Source organism: Macaca fascicularis, chromosome 11 (assembly GCF_037993035.2).
Source record: "Macaca fascicularis isolate 582-1 chromosome 11, T2T-MFA8v1.1".
In the NCBI taxonomy this organism is placed as follows: Eukaryota; Metazoa; Chordata; class Mammalia; order Primates; family Cercopithecidae; genus Macaca; species Macaca fascicularis.
This window is the reverse complement of record NC_088385.1, coordinates 2,377,658-2,389,841: the sequence shown is the minus strand read 5'-3', so window position 1 is coordinate 2,389,841 and position 12,184 is coordinate 2,377,658. Positions and strand designations below refer to the sequence as shown.

At 47.0% G+C, this 12,184-nt stretch overlaps 3 protein-coding genes across 5 annotated transcripts in view; 1 reads left to right on the top strand and 2 right to left on the bottom strand.

Moving 5' to 3' along the window:
* Positions 1–3,451, top strand: part of FBXL14 (F-box and leucine rich repeat protein 14) — a 30,597-nt gene extending 27,146 nt beyond the window's left edge. For all 3 annotated transcript variants that reach the window (XM_015430224.3, XM_074006053.1, XM_015430223.3), the window contains exon 2: positions 2,658–3,451. In XM_015430224.3, the coding sequence (XP_015285710.1) occupies positions 2,658–2,720 (63 nt within the window). In that variant the 3' untranslated portion in view covers positions 2,721–3,451. The remainder of the gene's footprint in view (positions 1–2,657) is intronic.
* Positions 1–12,184, bottom strand: part of WNT5B (Wnt family member 5B) — a 129,407-nt gene that overhangs the window by 88,723 nt on the left and 28,500 nt on the right. The gene's annotated exons all lie outside the window — the stretch shown is intronic.
* Positions 2,685–5,006, bottom strand: LOC102128144 (ubiquitin-conjugating enzyme E2 C-like). Its single transcript, XM_005569778.5, has one exon. The coding sequence runs from the start codon at positions 4,951–4,953 to the stop codon at positions 4,414–4,416; it is 540 nt and encodes a 179-aa protein (XP_005569835.3). The 5' UTR covers positions 4,954–5,006; the 3' UTR covers positions 2,685–4,413.

The window sequence follows — 12,184 nt, the reverse complement described above, 5'->3', positions numbered from 1 at the left end:
GATAAATATGCACCAGCTTTTCCTTTTTGTTCTGTAAAAACATCAATGTGTTCTTTATAGCTCAATCCTATGAAAATACTTGTGAGATTGTAATTATGCTTTATATTATTAAGGATAATTATTCCGGGTTATTCTCCATGTCTCAGGACTTTGCTTTGGCTGCTCAGCCTAAAGGGACCTCACAGAAGCACGGTTTGTATCTGAAGTGGGTTTCCTGTAGACAGCGTAGAGCTAGGTCTTATTTTTTGACCCATTATGACAATCTGTCTTTTTTTTTTTTTTTTTTTGAGACGGAGTCTCACTGTCGCCCAGGCTGGAGGGCAGTGGTGTGATCTTGGCTTACTGCAACCTCCACCTCCTGGGTTCAAGCGATTCTATTGCCTCAGCCTCACGAGTAGCTGAGATTACAGGCACGCACCGCCACGCCGGGCTAATTTTTGCATTTGTAGTAGAGAGGGGGCTTCACAGGTAGTATGAGTTTCTTATCATAACAACACAATCCTAATTCCTCCCCCCATCCCTTGTAATATTGTTGTCACTCATTTCCCTTACACATAAGTATATATGTGAGAGTACATAATTGAATACATTGTTGCTATTATTTTGAACAGTTATCTGTTAGAGTAAGAATAAGAAAAATAAGTTATTATTTTGCTTTCACTTATTCCTTCTCTGCTCTCATTTTTTTTTTTTTTTTTTTTTTGAGACGGAGTCTCACTCTGTCGCCCAGGCTGGAGTGCAGTGGCCGGATCTCAGCTCACTGCAAGCTCCGCCTCCCGGGTTCACACCATTCTCCTGCCTCAGCCTCCCGAGCAGCTGGGACTACAGGCGCCGCCACCGCACCCGGCTAGTTTTTTTTGTATTTTTAGTAGAGACGGGGTTTCACCGTGTTCGCCAGGATGGTCTCGATCTCCTGACCTCGTGATCCGCCCGTCTCAGCCTCCCAAAGTGCTGGGATTACAGGCTTGAGCCACCGTGCCCGGCCTCTGCTCTCTTTCTTTACGTAGATCTAAGTTTCTGACCTATAGCATTTTCTTTCTCTCTAAAGAATTTCTTGTAACATTTCTTGCAAGGCAGGTCTACTGGCAACAAATTCCCTGAAGTTTCGTTTGTCTGAAAAAGTCTTTACTCTCCTTTACTTTCAAAGGATAATTGTGCAGGGCACAGAGTTCTAGGTTGGTGGGTTTTCTCTCTCAACCCTGACGTCTCGCTCCACTCTCTCCTTGCTTGCCTGGTTTCTGAGATAAGTCAGATGCATTTTTTCTCTTTGCTCCTCTACAGGTAATGTGCTTTGTTTGCTCTGTCCCCTTCCAGGATTTTTTCTTTATCTTCGATTTTCTGCAGTGAAAATGATATGCCCAGGTGTAGTTTTTCTGGCATTTGTCCTGATTCTCTGAGATTCCTGGATTTGTGGTTTAGTGTCTGACATTAATTTGGAGAAATCTGTCATTACCATTTCAAGTATTTCTTCTTTCTTCTCCTTCTGGTATTCCCATTACACGTTACACCTTTCGTAGCTGTCCCACAGTTCTTGGATATTCTGTTCTGTGTGTGTGCACACGTGTGTGTGTGTGTGCGTGTGTGTGTGGGGGGGGTTTCTCTTCGCTTTTCAGATGTGGAGGTTTCTATTGAGATAAGCTTATGCTCAGAGATCCTTTCCTCAGCTGTGTCCAGTCCACAAATCCATCAAAGCCCATCAGCGGCATTCTTCATTTACGTCACTGTGCTTTGCTCTCTGCCACTTCCTTTGTTTTTTTTTCTTAGAATTCCCACCTCCCTGCTTTCATCGCCCACCTGTTCCTGCATGCTGCCTACTTTATCCATTATAGCCCCTCACATGAATCAGAGTTGGTTTCGATTTCCCGCCTGATAATTCCAGCATCCCTGTTGTCTCTGAGTCTGGTTGTGAAGCTTGCTCTGTCTCTTCAACGTGTGTTATTTGCCTCTTATTTCATTTCATTATTATTATTATTATTGTCATCATTATTTTTGAGACGGAGTCCCGCTCTGTCGCCAGGCTGCAGTGCAGTGGTGCGATCTCGGCTCACCGCAACCTCCACCTCCCGGGTTCACGCCATTCTCCTGCCTCAGCCTCCAGAGTAGCTGGGACTACAGGCGCCCGCCACCACACCCGGCTCATTTTTGTTGTTGTTGCTTTTGTATTTTTAGTAGAGATGGGGTTTCACCATGTTAGCCAGGCTAGTCTCGAACTCCTGACCTCAGGTGATCTGCCCGTCTCAGCCTCCCAAAGTGCTGGGATTACAGGCTTGAGCCACCGTGCCAGGCCCTATTTGCCTTTCAGTATGTCTTATATCTTTTTCTTGATAGCGGCTCTGACTGGATGAAGGCAAGTGCTGTAAAGAGGCCGTGAGTGTGTGGTGGGAAGGTCTATTCTATAGTCCTACAATCGGGCCTCGGAGTTTCAGTGAGCCTGTGCCCCTCAGCTGGACACTCACAAATGCGTCTCAGTCCTCCCTCCCACGCCCACCTTAAGTGAGCCGGCAGATGGCTAGAGTGGGCTGGCGTGGGGGTTTCCCTTCCCCAGGTCAGTTAGGCGCTGATAAAGCCACAGCGGGGTTAGGGGAGGCGACCTTGTTAGGAAGAGCAGAGTGCTGCGGCCTCTTTCAAAATGGTCCTTTTTCTTCTTCCCACTGCAGGAGGCACGAGGGGATTTTTCTCCATTATTCACTGTGAGAACTCGGGGAAGCTCCAGAAGGTGAGGGAGAGGGGACAACGACGTGGTTCCTGTGGATCTTTAACTTGCCCGCTCTGAGCCTCCGGCACTTTGGCGATGACAGCTCAGGTTTCCCCGCCTCGGCACTGCTCCTGCAGAGGCTGCTGCCCAGGGCTTCCGCTCCGGTACCTTGCGAAGCTGCATTCTCCTGCCGGTTTCTCCAGTTTTGGGGACTGTGGTTTACTCTGAGACCTTATGGATCCAAGGAGACTTGCTTTTTCAGTTTGTTCAGCTTTTTACTTGTTAGGATGGAACAGCAATTTGCAAGCTTCTTCGACAGGAAACTAGAAGTTCCACACTTAAATTTTATACATACAAATATATACATGTGTACATATATATATGTGTAGGGGTATTGTATATATACACACAAAATGATGACATGTATAATGATGACATGTATTACTGAGAACGTAAAATATAATTACATAGTGATAGCTGGACACACAAGGAATTCACAACTCCCCAAAGAAAATACATCTGGATGACCTGCCTAGCAATTTCCCCGTGAGATAGACGAATGTCTCCGTATTTCATTCCCTGTTCCTGCCCTGAAACAATTTCAATCACTTGACAAATCATTATCATTCATTAATAATGTTTACTGAGTGCCCATATGTGAAAGAAATCCACTATACATTCCACAGATGCATTTCCTCTCCCCACGGGGTTTCCATTTTAATGGGAACAATGTAGAATATATCTGTCTTCCCTTTATAGATTCTGTTTGCGTTTTTTGTTGTTTCTTGTTCTCTCTCCCTCTCTCTCTCTCTCTGTCTCTCTCTCTCTCTCTGGTCCAGAGGAATAATTTCCTGGTTTTGTAAACTAAGCTGGATCATTTCACTTCCATGAATCAGGGAATACTTTATGAAGGAATAAGGATTTACAGAGGACTGGGGATAAGAGATGGAGGGAAGCGGAACAGAAGGCAAACGAAACTGGCTGAGCCTCTTCAGAACACAGGACAACCCCTGATGGTGAGTCAGTCTGGATGGGGGAATGGGACACCTTACATGGGGATCAAGAAAGAATCACTGGGGTCAGAAAGAGCACATGTCAAGAAGAGGTCCGACTGATGACAAGCAAATATTGCCCCAGTATTACAATTACAATTCCTGTGGCCCCTCAAAATTACCCTGTCAGTTTGATGGGATAAAATTCTCAGACCTCATTTCATACCACAGACACTGAATCCCTATTCCACAGCTTCGGAAGTTTGAGGAAGTAGACGGTATGTGTGTCTTCCAAAGCGTCTACCAGAAATCAAGGTGTTGGAGAACTTTGTCTTTTTTTTTTTTTTTTTTTTTCCGAGACGGAGTCTTGCTCTGTCGCCCGGGCTGGAGTGCAGTGGCTGGATCTCTGCTCACTGCAAGCTCCGCCTCTCAGGTTTACGCCATTCTCCTGCCTCAGCCTCCCGTGTAGCTGGGACTACAGGTGCCCACCACCTCGCCCGGCTAGTTTTTTGTATTTTTTTTTTTTTTTTGTCTAAAAAAGGACCAAAATGCATTTATTTAATATACATCACAAGGGCTCAACCGAGGCTTAATTTAAAAGACAAAAACAAAACAAAAATAATACCACAGCTCAAGATACAGAGTCCTATACAGAAATCACAAAAAGGACAGACCATCTAAGGAAAAATTAAGAAGACAACACAAGGACAGGCTGGGCAGCCTGGGTCAGGGCTCCTGGCTGGTGACCTGCTTTGAGTAGGTTTCTTGCAGGTACTTCTTAAAAGCTGTGGGGTTTTTCCAGAGCTCGGCAGCATGCGTGTTCAAGGGACTATCAATGTTGGGTTCTCCTAGAAGGCTCTGGAGGGAGAGCAGAATGGTCCTGACGTCATATAGGGCAGACCACTTGTCCTTCAGGATGTCCAGGCATATGTTACCCTGGGTGTCCACCTTGGGGTGGTAGCAGGGTGTGAGGAATTTCACCGTGGGCGCATTGTAAGGGTAGCCACTGGGGAACTCTAGTGAGAACTTATACCTCAGGTCTTCATATACGGTTCCAGCTGCTCCATGGATGGTCCCTACCCATTTGAAAAGGTTGTCTGATTCAGGGAAGGCAGAAATCCCTTTATCGCCAGACATCATGAGGGTCATCAGCTCCTGCTGTAGCCTTTTGCCCACGGGACCCCGGGCGGCGCCCCCACTCGGCTCGGCTCCTTTATGGGCGGCGGTGACGCTAGTGGCTACCGGGTCGCGGTGTTGGGAAGCCATCTGGGCGGCGTTGGCAGAGAGACAGGAACTCGGAGAACACAACTGCAACTGCCTAGTTTTTTGTATTTTTTAGTAGAGACAGGGTTTCACTGTGTTAGCCAGGATAGTCTCGATCTCCTGACCTCGTGATCCGCCCGCCTCAGCCTCCCAAAGTGCTGGGATTACAGGCCTGAGCCACCGCGCCCGGCCAGAACTTTGTCTTTCTTAATTGTAACTGCTGTGTACAACCAGGCTAAACACTCACTGATAAGAATTCTTTCCCTGCTGCCCCAGTACAACTTCTGGATTGTACACTAGTACAAGAGTCCTAACTCAGGAACTTGCCTACACGCAGAAACTGGCTGACCTGGGCTCTGGGTGTAGCAACCCTTCCTAAAAACATGAGTATCATCCAGCAGTCTGAACAATTTGATGGGTAGACCTTATATTGAATCACAAAGGTTTAGGAGTAGGACTTAGCTAGTCCAGTGGTTTTTTTTAAAAAAATTTTTTAAAGAAGTAGAACATAAATAAATAACATTTATGTAGTTGAAAATTGGGGAGGAAAAGGGATCTCCACTGGCCCCTAAGTAAGAACTGTCTCAAAGTTCTGTCTCAAAAACCATTTATGTAGCCCAATTCCTCAATTTTTATTATTTTTTGTCTGTTTTCATTTGTATTATTTATTTATTTTTGAGATGGAATTTCACTCTTGTCACCCAGGCTGGAGTGCAGTGGCATGATCCCTGCTCACTGCAACCTCCACCTTCTGGGTTCAGGTGATTCTCGTGCCTCAGCCTCCTGAGTAGCTGGGATTATAGGTGCATGCCACCCCATCCAGTTAATTTTTGTATTTTTAGTAGAGACAGGGTTTCGCCCTGTTGGCCAAGCTGGTCTTGAACTCCTGACCTCAGGTGATCCACCCACCTGGGCCCCCCAAAGTGCTGGGATTACAGGCATGAGCCACCATGCCTGGCCTATTTTTATTTTTTTAAACAAGGTGTTGCCCTGTCACCCAGGCTGGAATGCAGGGGCAGTATGAGAACTCACTGCAGCCCTGAACTTCTAGACTCAAGCAATCTTCCCACCTTGGTCTCCCAGTAGTGCTGGGGTTACGGGCATGAGCCACTGCACCCTGCGCAATCCCTCCATTCCTATAGGTGAGGAAATGGGTACACAAAGAAGTCAGGTAAATTACCCAGGGTTACGGGACTAGGGGTAAATCTGGTTCCTGATGCTTAATCCTGTGCTCTTTCTACTACAACACCCTGTCTCTGAGAATCAATTCTGAACCCATGAACTACACGTGGCAATCTTAAGCCACAAAAATTACTGACACAGTGTTTTCATTAAGGACCCCCCCTGCCCTGTCCATTTCCTGAGAATGAGAGGTTTCTAGTTCTCTGTACCACATTGACTCCAATTGGTAATTTTGAATTCCTTCTTGGCAGAAGTCATATAGATCAGATTCCATTAAACATATTGCTACAGTGAAAATTTATTTTTTAAAAAAATTCAAACCCAGCTTATGGTCTACAGACTTCAGTAAGATTTAATCAGCCCCAGTTTAGTATTATACTGCAAAAGAATGTGGACGGTGTTTGGGATTTTACTATAAATAGGTTTTGCATATATTGCGTATATTGGCCTCATGTTGGTACCTTCGATAATTCTGACAGCAGTTGGTTTCCAAGTCCCTCACCATAAAAGTGGCTGCATATTATGAAATCCAACACTAGGATATCACTATCCCAGGATCCCAAGGAGTTTATCCCTATATCTCATTTAGTATCTTCCAAGGAATCTGCTGTGATACACAATCTGCTGCCCTGGCAGAGAGAGGAGGACAGTATCATTAGCCACCCTAAGCCTGGAGTTCTGAGGCTCCCCCAAGGTTCCCTAGGCTCCCCCAAGGCCTCAGTGTGGCCTTTCTAGGAGGTGGCTCTGTGATTCCAGCTTCATCACCAAGGAATCTTGGGTTATTTATGAGATCAGAGCCCTTATTAATGTAATTCTGTTCAAGACAATTTTTTTTTTTTTTTTTGAGACGGAGTCTCGCTCTGTCACCCAGGCTAGAGTGCAGTGGCCGGATCTCAGCTCACTGCAGCCTCCGCCTCCCGGGTTCACGCCATTCTCCTGCCTCAGCCTCCCGAGTAGCTGGGACTACAGGCGCCCGCCACCTCGCCCGGCTACTTTTTTGTATTTTTTAGTAGAGACGGGGTTTCACCGTGTTAGCCAGGATGGTCTCGATCTCCTGACCTCGTGATCCGCCCGCCTCGGCCTCCCAAAGTGCTGGGATTACAGGCTTGAGCCACCGCACCCGGCCTCTGTTCAAGACAATTTAAACGAATGAAACAGGCATGATGGTGCACGCCTGCAGTCCCAGCTACTTGGGATGCTGAGGAGGGAGGATCGCTGGAGCCCGGGAGTTTAAGGCTGCAGTGGGCCGCGATGGTGCCCCTGCACTCCAGCCTGGCAACACGGCAAGACCCCGCCTCTAAAATGTTTTAAATATTTAAACAAAGAAGGGAAGATAAGTGAGAATTTGAAAGAAATGAGAGACATATTTGAAAGCTGCAGGGGGAGGGTGGAAGCAGCCACGGAGGACACGGGGCGTCAGCTCGTGGGACTGGAAGTTCCACGCGAGCACCTAGAGCGAGGTCTCTCATACTCATTCCCACACCACTGAGATTGGCGTTTCAGGAGGGACCGATTGAGGAAGTAACAGCAGTGAAAAGGACGCCACAAAGAACGAGGAAAGTCTACATGGAGTTTAAACTCAAGGCCAGCATCCAAGTAAAACATCAAATTGGAAAGAAAAAGACAGAAACATTTCAGATGGCGAAGCTGAAACTGGGTCTCTGGGATGTGGCGACTTCGGTCTCCGTCTCATGACTGACGGTGGAGTCACAGCCCTGTCATTTTTAGAGGCTGGGTCCCTGGCACGCAACACCTCTGGTATAAAAGAACCCAGTCACTGCGCAAGTGGTCTGGGCAGGGGACTAGGTGTGTGGGGCCAACTCACATCCCTGACTCCTGTTTCTCAGCCATTAGCTCATATCTGAAACCTGGTATTAGAACAGTTCATGCTGGGACACTCTTTGAACTCTGTTTGCCCTAGTCCTGGCATGGCTGCCCTATAAAGGGAGGAGAATTTTAACAGCATTTAAAAAAAAAAAAAAAAAAAAGGGGAAAGAGGATGAAATACTTGTAAAGCTTTTGATAGTATTGAGTCACACACATATAAGCATGCAAGTGGTAAGAGTACTGAATGTTCCAGAACATACACAATACAAGTTGCAGTAGAACTACCTTTTATATTACCTCACGGAGCAGCAAGGCTACGTTGGAGCTGAGAACAAAACTGAGGCTTCTAAACATTTGGGGCTTTTGAATACCTCTCCTCATACATTGTTTTGAAGTGACCCCCAGCTTTTTGAAGAGCACGGAGGGTGGAGCATGGGGATCCTGCAGCACTGCAGAAAGAGCAGTGGGCTTTAGAGCTCAGTTATACTGACTGTTTTCTGCATGACACAGAGCAGACGACTAGCCTCTGGTCCTGTTTCCTCTTCTTTATTTATTTATTTATTTATTTATTTGAGACGGAGTCTCACTCTGTCACTTAGGCTGGAGTGCAGTGGCGTAATCTCGGCTCACTGCAACCTGCACCTACCAGGTTCAAGCAATTCTCCTGCCTCAGCCTCCAGAGTAGCTGGAATTACAGGTGCATGCTACCGCGCCCAGCTAATTTTTCTATTTTTAGTAGAGACGGGCTTTCACCATGTTGGCCAGGCTAGTCTTGAACTCCTGCACTTCAGGTGATCCATCCACTTCGGCCTCCCAAAGTGCTGGGATTACAGGTGTGACCGTGCCTGGCCCTGTTTCCTCGTCTTTAAAATGAGAATATGAAAGCCTACTTCACAGGGCTGTAGTTGGAATAAACGAAATGAGATGATGTCCGTCAAGCTTCTACTGTAGGGCCTGGCATATAGCAGACGCTTTGTTCATTTGATCAATATTAACTAAGCACCTTACTACATGCCAGGCACTGTGCAAGGTGCTGGAAATGAAAGTTAGTATGAACAGACCTGGCATCTGTCTTCTGGGAGTGGGCAGTGTAGCCACTATTGTGTCACTAATAGTGGCACTTACTGCGAATGGCCTGGCTTGACTGAGGTGCACAGGTGGTATTTACATAGGTCACAAAGATGAGCAAAATACAGGCGCTGCTTCTGAGCTGCTTACATTTGACTGAAAAGCTAGGACATAACCACATAACTGGATGGCTCTGCCACTAACTAAATGATCTTGGGAACATTATTTAACAATTTTGGACCTCAGTTTCCCCATAAGTAAAACGAGGAGGTTGGACTGGATTAATGGTTCCCAAACTTGGCTGAGTATCACAATTGCCTGGGGAAGCTTTTAAAAGTACATATTCCAGGGACCCACCCCAGACCTGCTCATCAGAATCTATAAGTGGAGGGCTCAGTGATCTGTAGTAATTTTTTAAATGTTCCCAAGTGATCCAACACAGATATTTTGGTCTTAGTCCATATGTAAGATCCCTTTTAACAAAAGAGTTCTGGGATAAATTACTATCATCCAAAGCCGAAGCAAAGAGTGCCACAGAAAAGGCACCAGTACAATGTTCCGCGAGTTTGGAAAAGGCAAACATCTCGGGGGAGGCAGCCGCACCGAAGCGGAACTCGAGCTGGGCCTTGGATGAGGGCTGGAACGGGAACTTGAGGGGACAGAGAAAGGGAAGAGTATAGAGAACTGAAGCCAGACATTTGGTGGAGGACAGACTGCTTGAATGGGAATTATGGGATCTAAGGTTGGCAAGGTAAATCAAGACAAACTCCCTTAGTTATTCCATCCATCCATCCATCCGTCTGTCCGTCTGCCCATCCATTCATTCATGTAAATGATCGTCCATCCAGGGATTCAGGAATGCCTGGCAGTGTGAAATATGTACTATTCTAGGCCCTGAGGGTGGAAAGATAAAGACATAGTCCCAGCTGACCTAGCAGGGCTACAGACACCCAGGCAGTGACAGAAGCTAATGGTGCTAAAAGAAGTACAGGGCAGGCTGGGCACGGTGGCTCAGGCCTTTAATCCCAGCACTTTGGGAGGCCGAGGTGGGTGGATCACGAGGTCAGGAGTTCAAGCCCAGCCCGGCCAACATGGTGAAACCCTGTTTCTACTAAAAATACAAAAATCCGCTGTGTGTGGTGGTGCCCGCCTATAATCCCAGCTACTCTGGAGGCTGAGGCAGAATTGCTTAAACCCAGGAGGTGGAGGTTGCAGTGAGCCAAGATCACGCCACTGCACTCCAGCCTAGGTGACAGAGCGAGACTCTGTCTCAGAGCAAAAAAAAAAAAAAGTGCTGGGCAAAGGCAGCCCAGAGGACTAACTGTGCCCAGAAAAGACAGACATCTGAAAGCAAAGGAGAGATAACTGGGTGTTACAGGTTCCACTGTGTCGCCCCAAAATGATATATTGATGTCCTAACTTCCAGTTCCTCTGAAAATGGCCTTAGGGGATATCTGAACAGAGACAGACGTGCGCTGTCTTTTTGAAGACAGTACAAAGACACGGAGAGGCCACGTGACGGTCGGGGACTGAGTGATGTCCTGCAGTCTAGGAACGCCAAAGACGGCCAGCAAATCACCAGATGTGGGGGGAGAGGCCTGGAGCAGCTTCTCCTCACAGCCTCAGAAGGAACCGATCCTGCCAACACCTTCACCTTGGACTTGGGGCCTCCAGAACCGTGAGAAAGTACATTTCTGATGTTTGAAGCCTCCCAGCTTGGTGGTACTTTGTTTCCGCAGCTCTAGGAAACCACACGTAGAGTAGACGCAAAAGGAGAGCTGTGGGAGACTGCATTTTGTAGGCTTGGCAGGTGACTTTTGAATTGTTGGGTTAGCCAGCTAATTAAGCAGCTAGAGTGGTGCCTAGCACACAGCAAGAGCTCAATAAACGCTTGGTGAGTGATGAATGGGAGGCTGGGGAGAAGGAGTAAAGATGGGTTCCCAGGGAGAATGCTGGGATGTGGAGGAAATGCAGTCCCAGTCTCAGGCACATTGAACCTCTCCAGAGAGAGAGATCTAGAGGCAGCTGGAGCACAGCCATGAAGCTTGGGAGCCAGAGATTAAGTTTTGGGAATCATTCATATAGAGATAATAGATTAGATGCAGTTAAACATTATATAGAAAAAAGAAAAGAGCGCTACAGGCAGACACACTGTAATTTAGGGTCTCAGAAAAGGATGGAGAAAAAGTAGAGGAAAGAGACAAGTCCAGCATCACAGAAGACAGGAGAGGAGATTTCAGGGAGGAGGACCCAGCTACAAGAAACCAGAAAAGGAAGACCTGTTTCAAGTGATCTGTTTTCCATGTCACAACTGCTGTGTTGTGTTGTTTTGTTTTGTTTTGTTTTAACCTAAACCCATGACAATTCCTGAATGGTTTCCAACACAGCAGCTTTTGAATTTCTCAAATTCAAGAAAGATTTTGGAGGAAAAGATGAAGACGTTAGTATTTTAATCCTGAGTGTTTCAATAGTAATCTCAGCCTAAGGAGCTCAAAGACTGTGGGATCAGGCAAACAATCTAGGAGTGAATATTACGTCCCTAATAAAAAGGCTCGGCCGGGCGCGGTGGCTCATGCCTGTAATCCCAACACTTTGGGAGGCCGAGGCGGGCGGATCACCTGAGGTCGGGAGTTCGAGACCAGCCTGATTAACCCGGAGAAACCCTGTCTCTACTAAATATACAAAATTAGCTGGGCGTGGTGGCACATACCTGTAATTCCAGCTACTTGGGAGGCTAAGGCAGGAGAATCATTTGAACCCGGGAGGCGGAGGTTGCAGTGAGCCGAGATCACACCATTGCACTCCAGCTTGGGCAACAAGAGTGAAACGCCATCTAAAAAAAAAAAACAAAAAAACAAAAAAAAAATGGCTGGGCACGGTGGCTCACGCCTGTAATCCCAGCACTTTGGGAGGCTGAAGCAGGCGGATCACGAGGTCAGGAGATCAAGACCATCCTGGTTAACACGGTGAAACCCCGTCCCTACAAAAAATACAAAAAATTAGCCGGGCGTGGTGGTGGCGCCTGTAGTCCCAGCTACTCGGGAGGCTGAGGCAGGAGAATGGCGGGAACCCGGGAGGCGCAGCTTGCAGTAAGCCGAGATTGCGCCACTGCCCTCCAGCCTGGGAGACAGAGCGAGACTCGTCTCAAAAAAAAAAA

Bases quoted from the DNA above. Each gene is read 5' to 3' on its own strand.
- LOC102128144 (XM_005569778.5), bottom strand. From the start codon at position 4,953: ATGGCTTCCCAACACCGCGACCCGGTAGCCACTAGCGTCACCGCCGCC.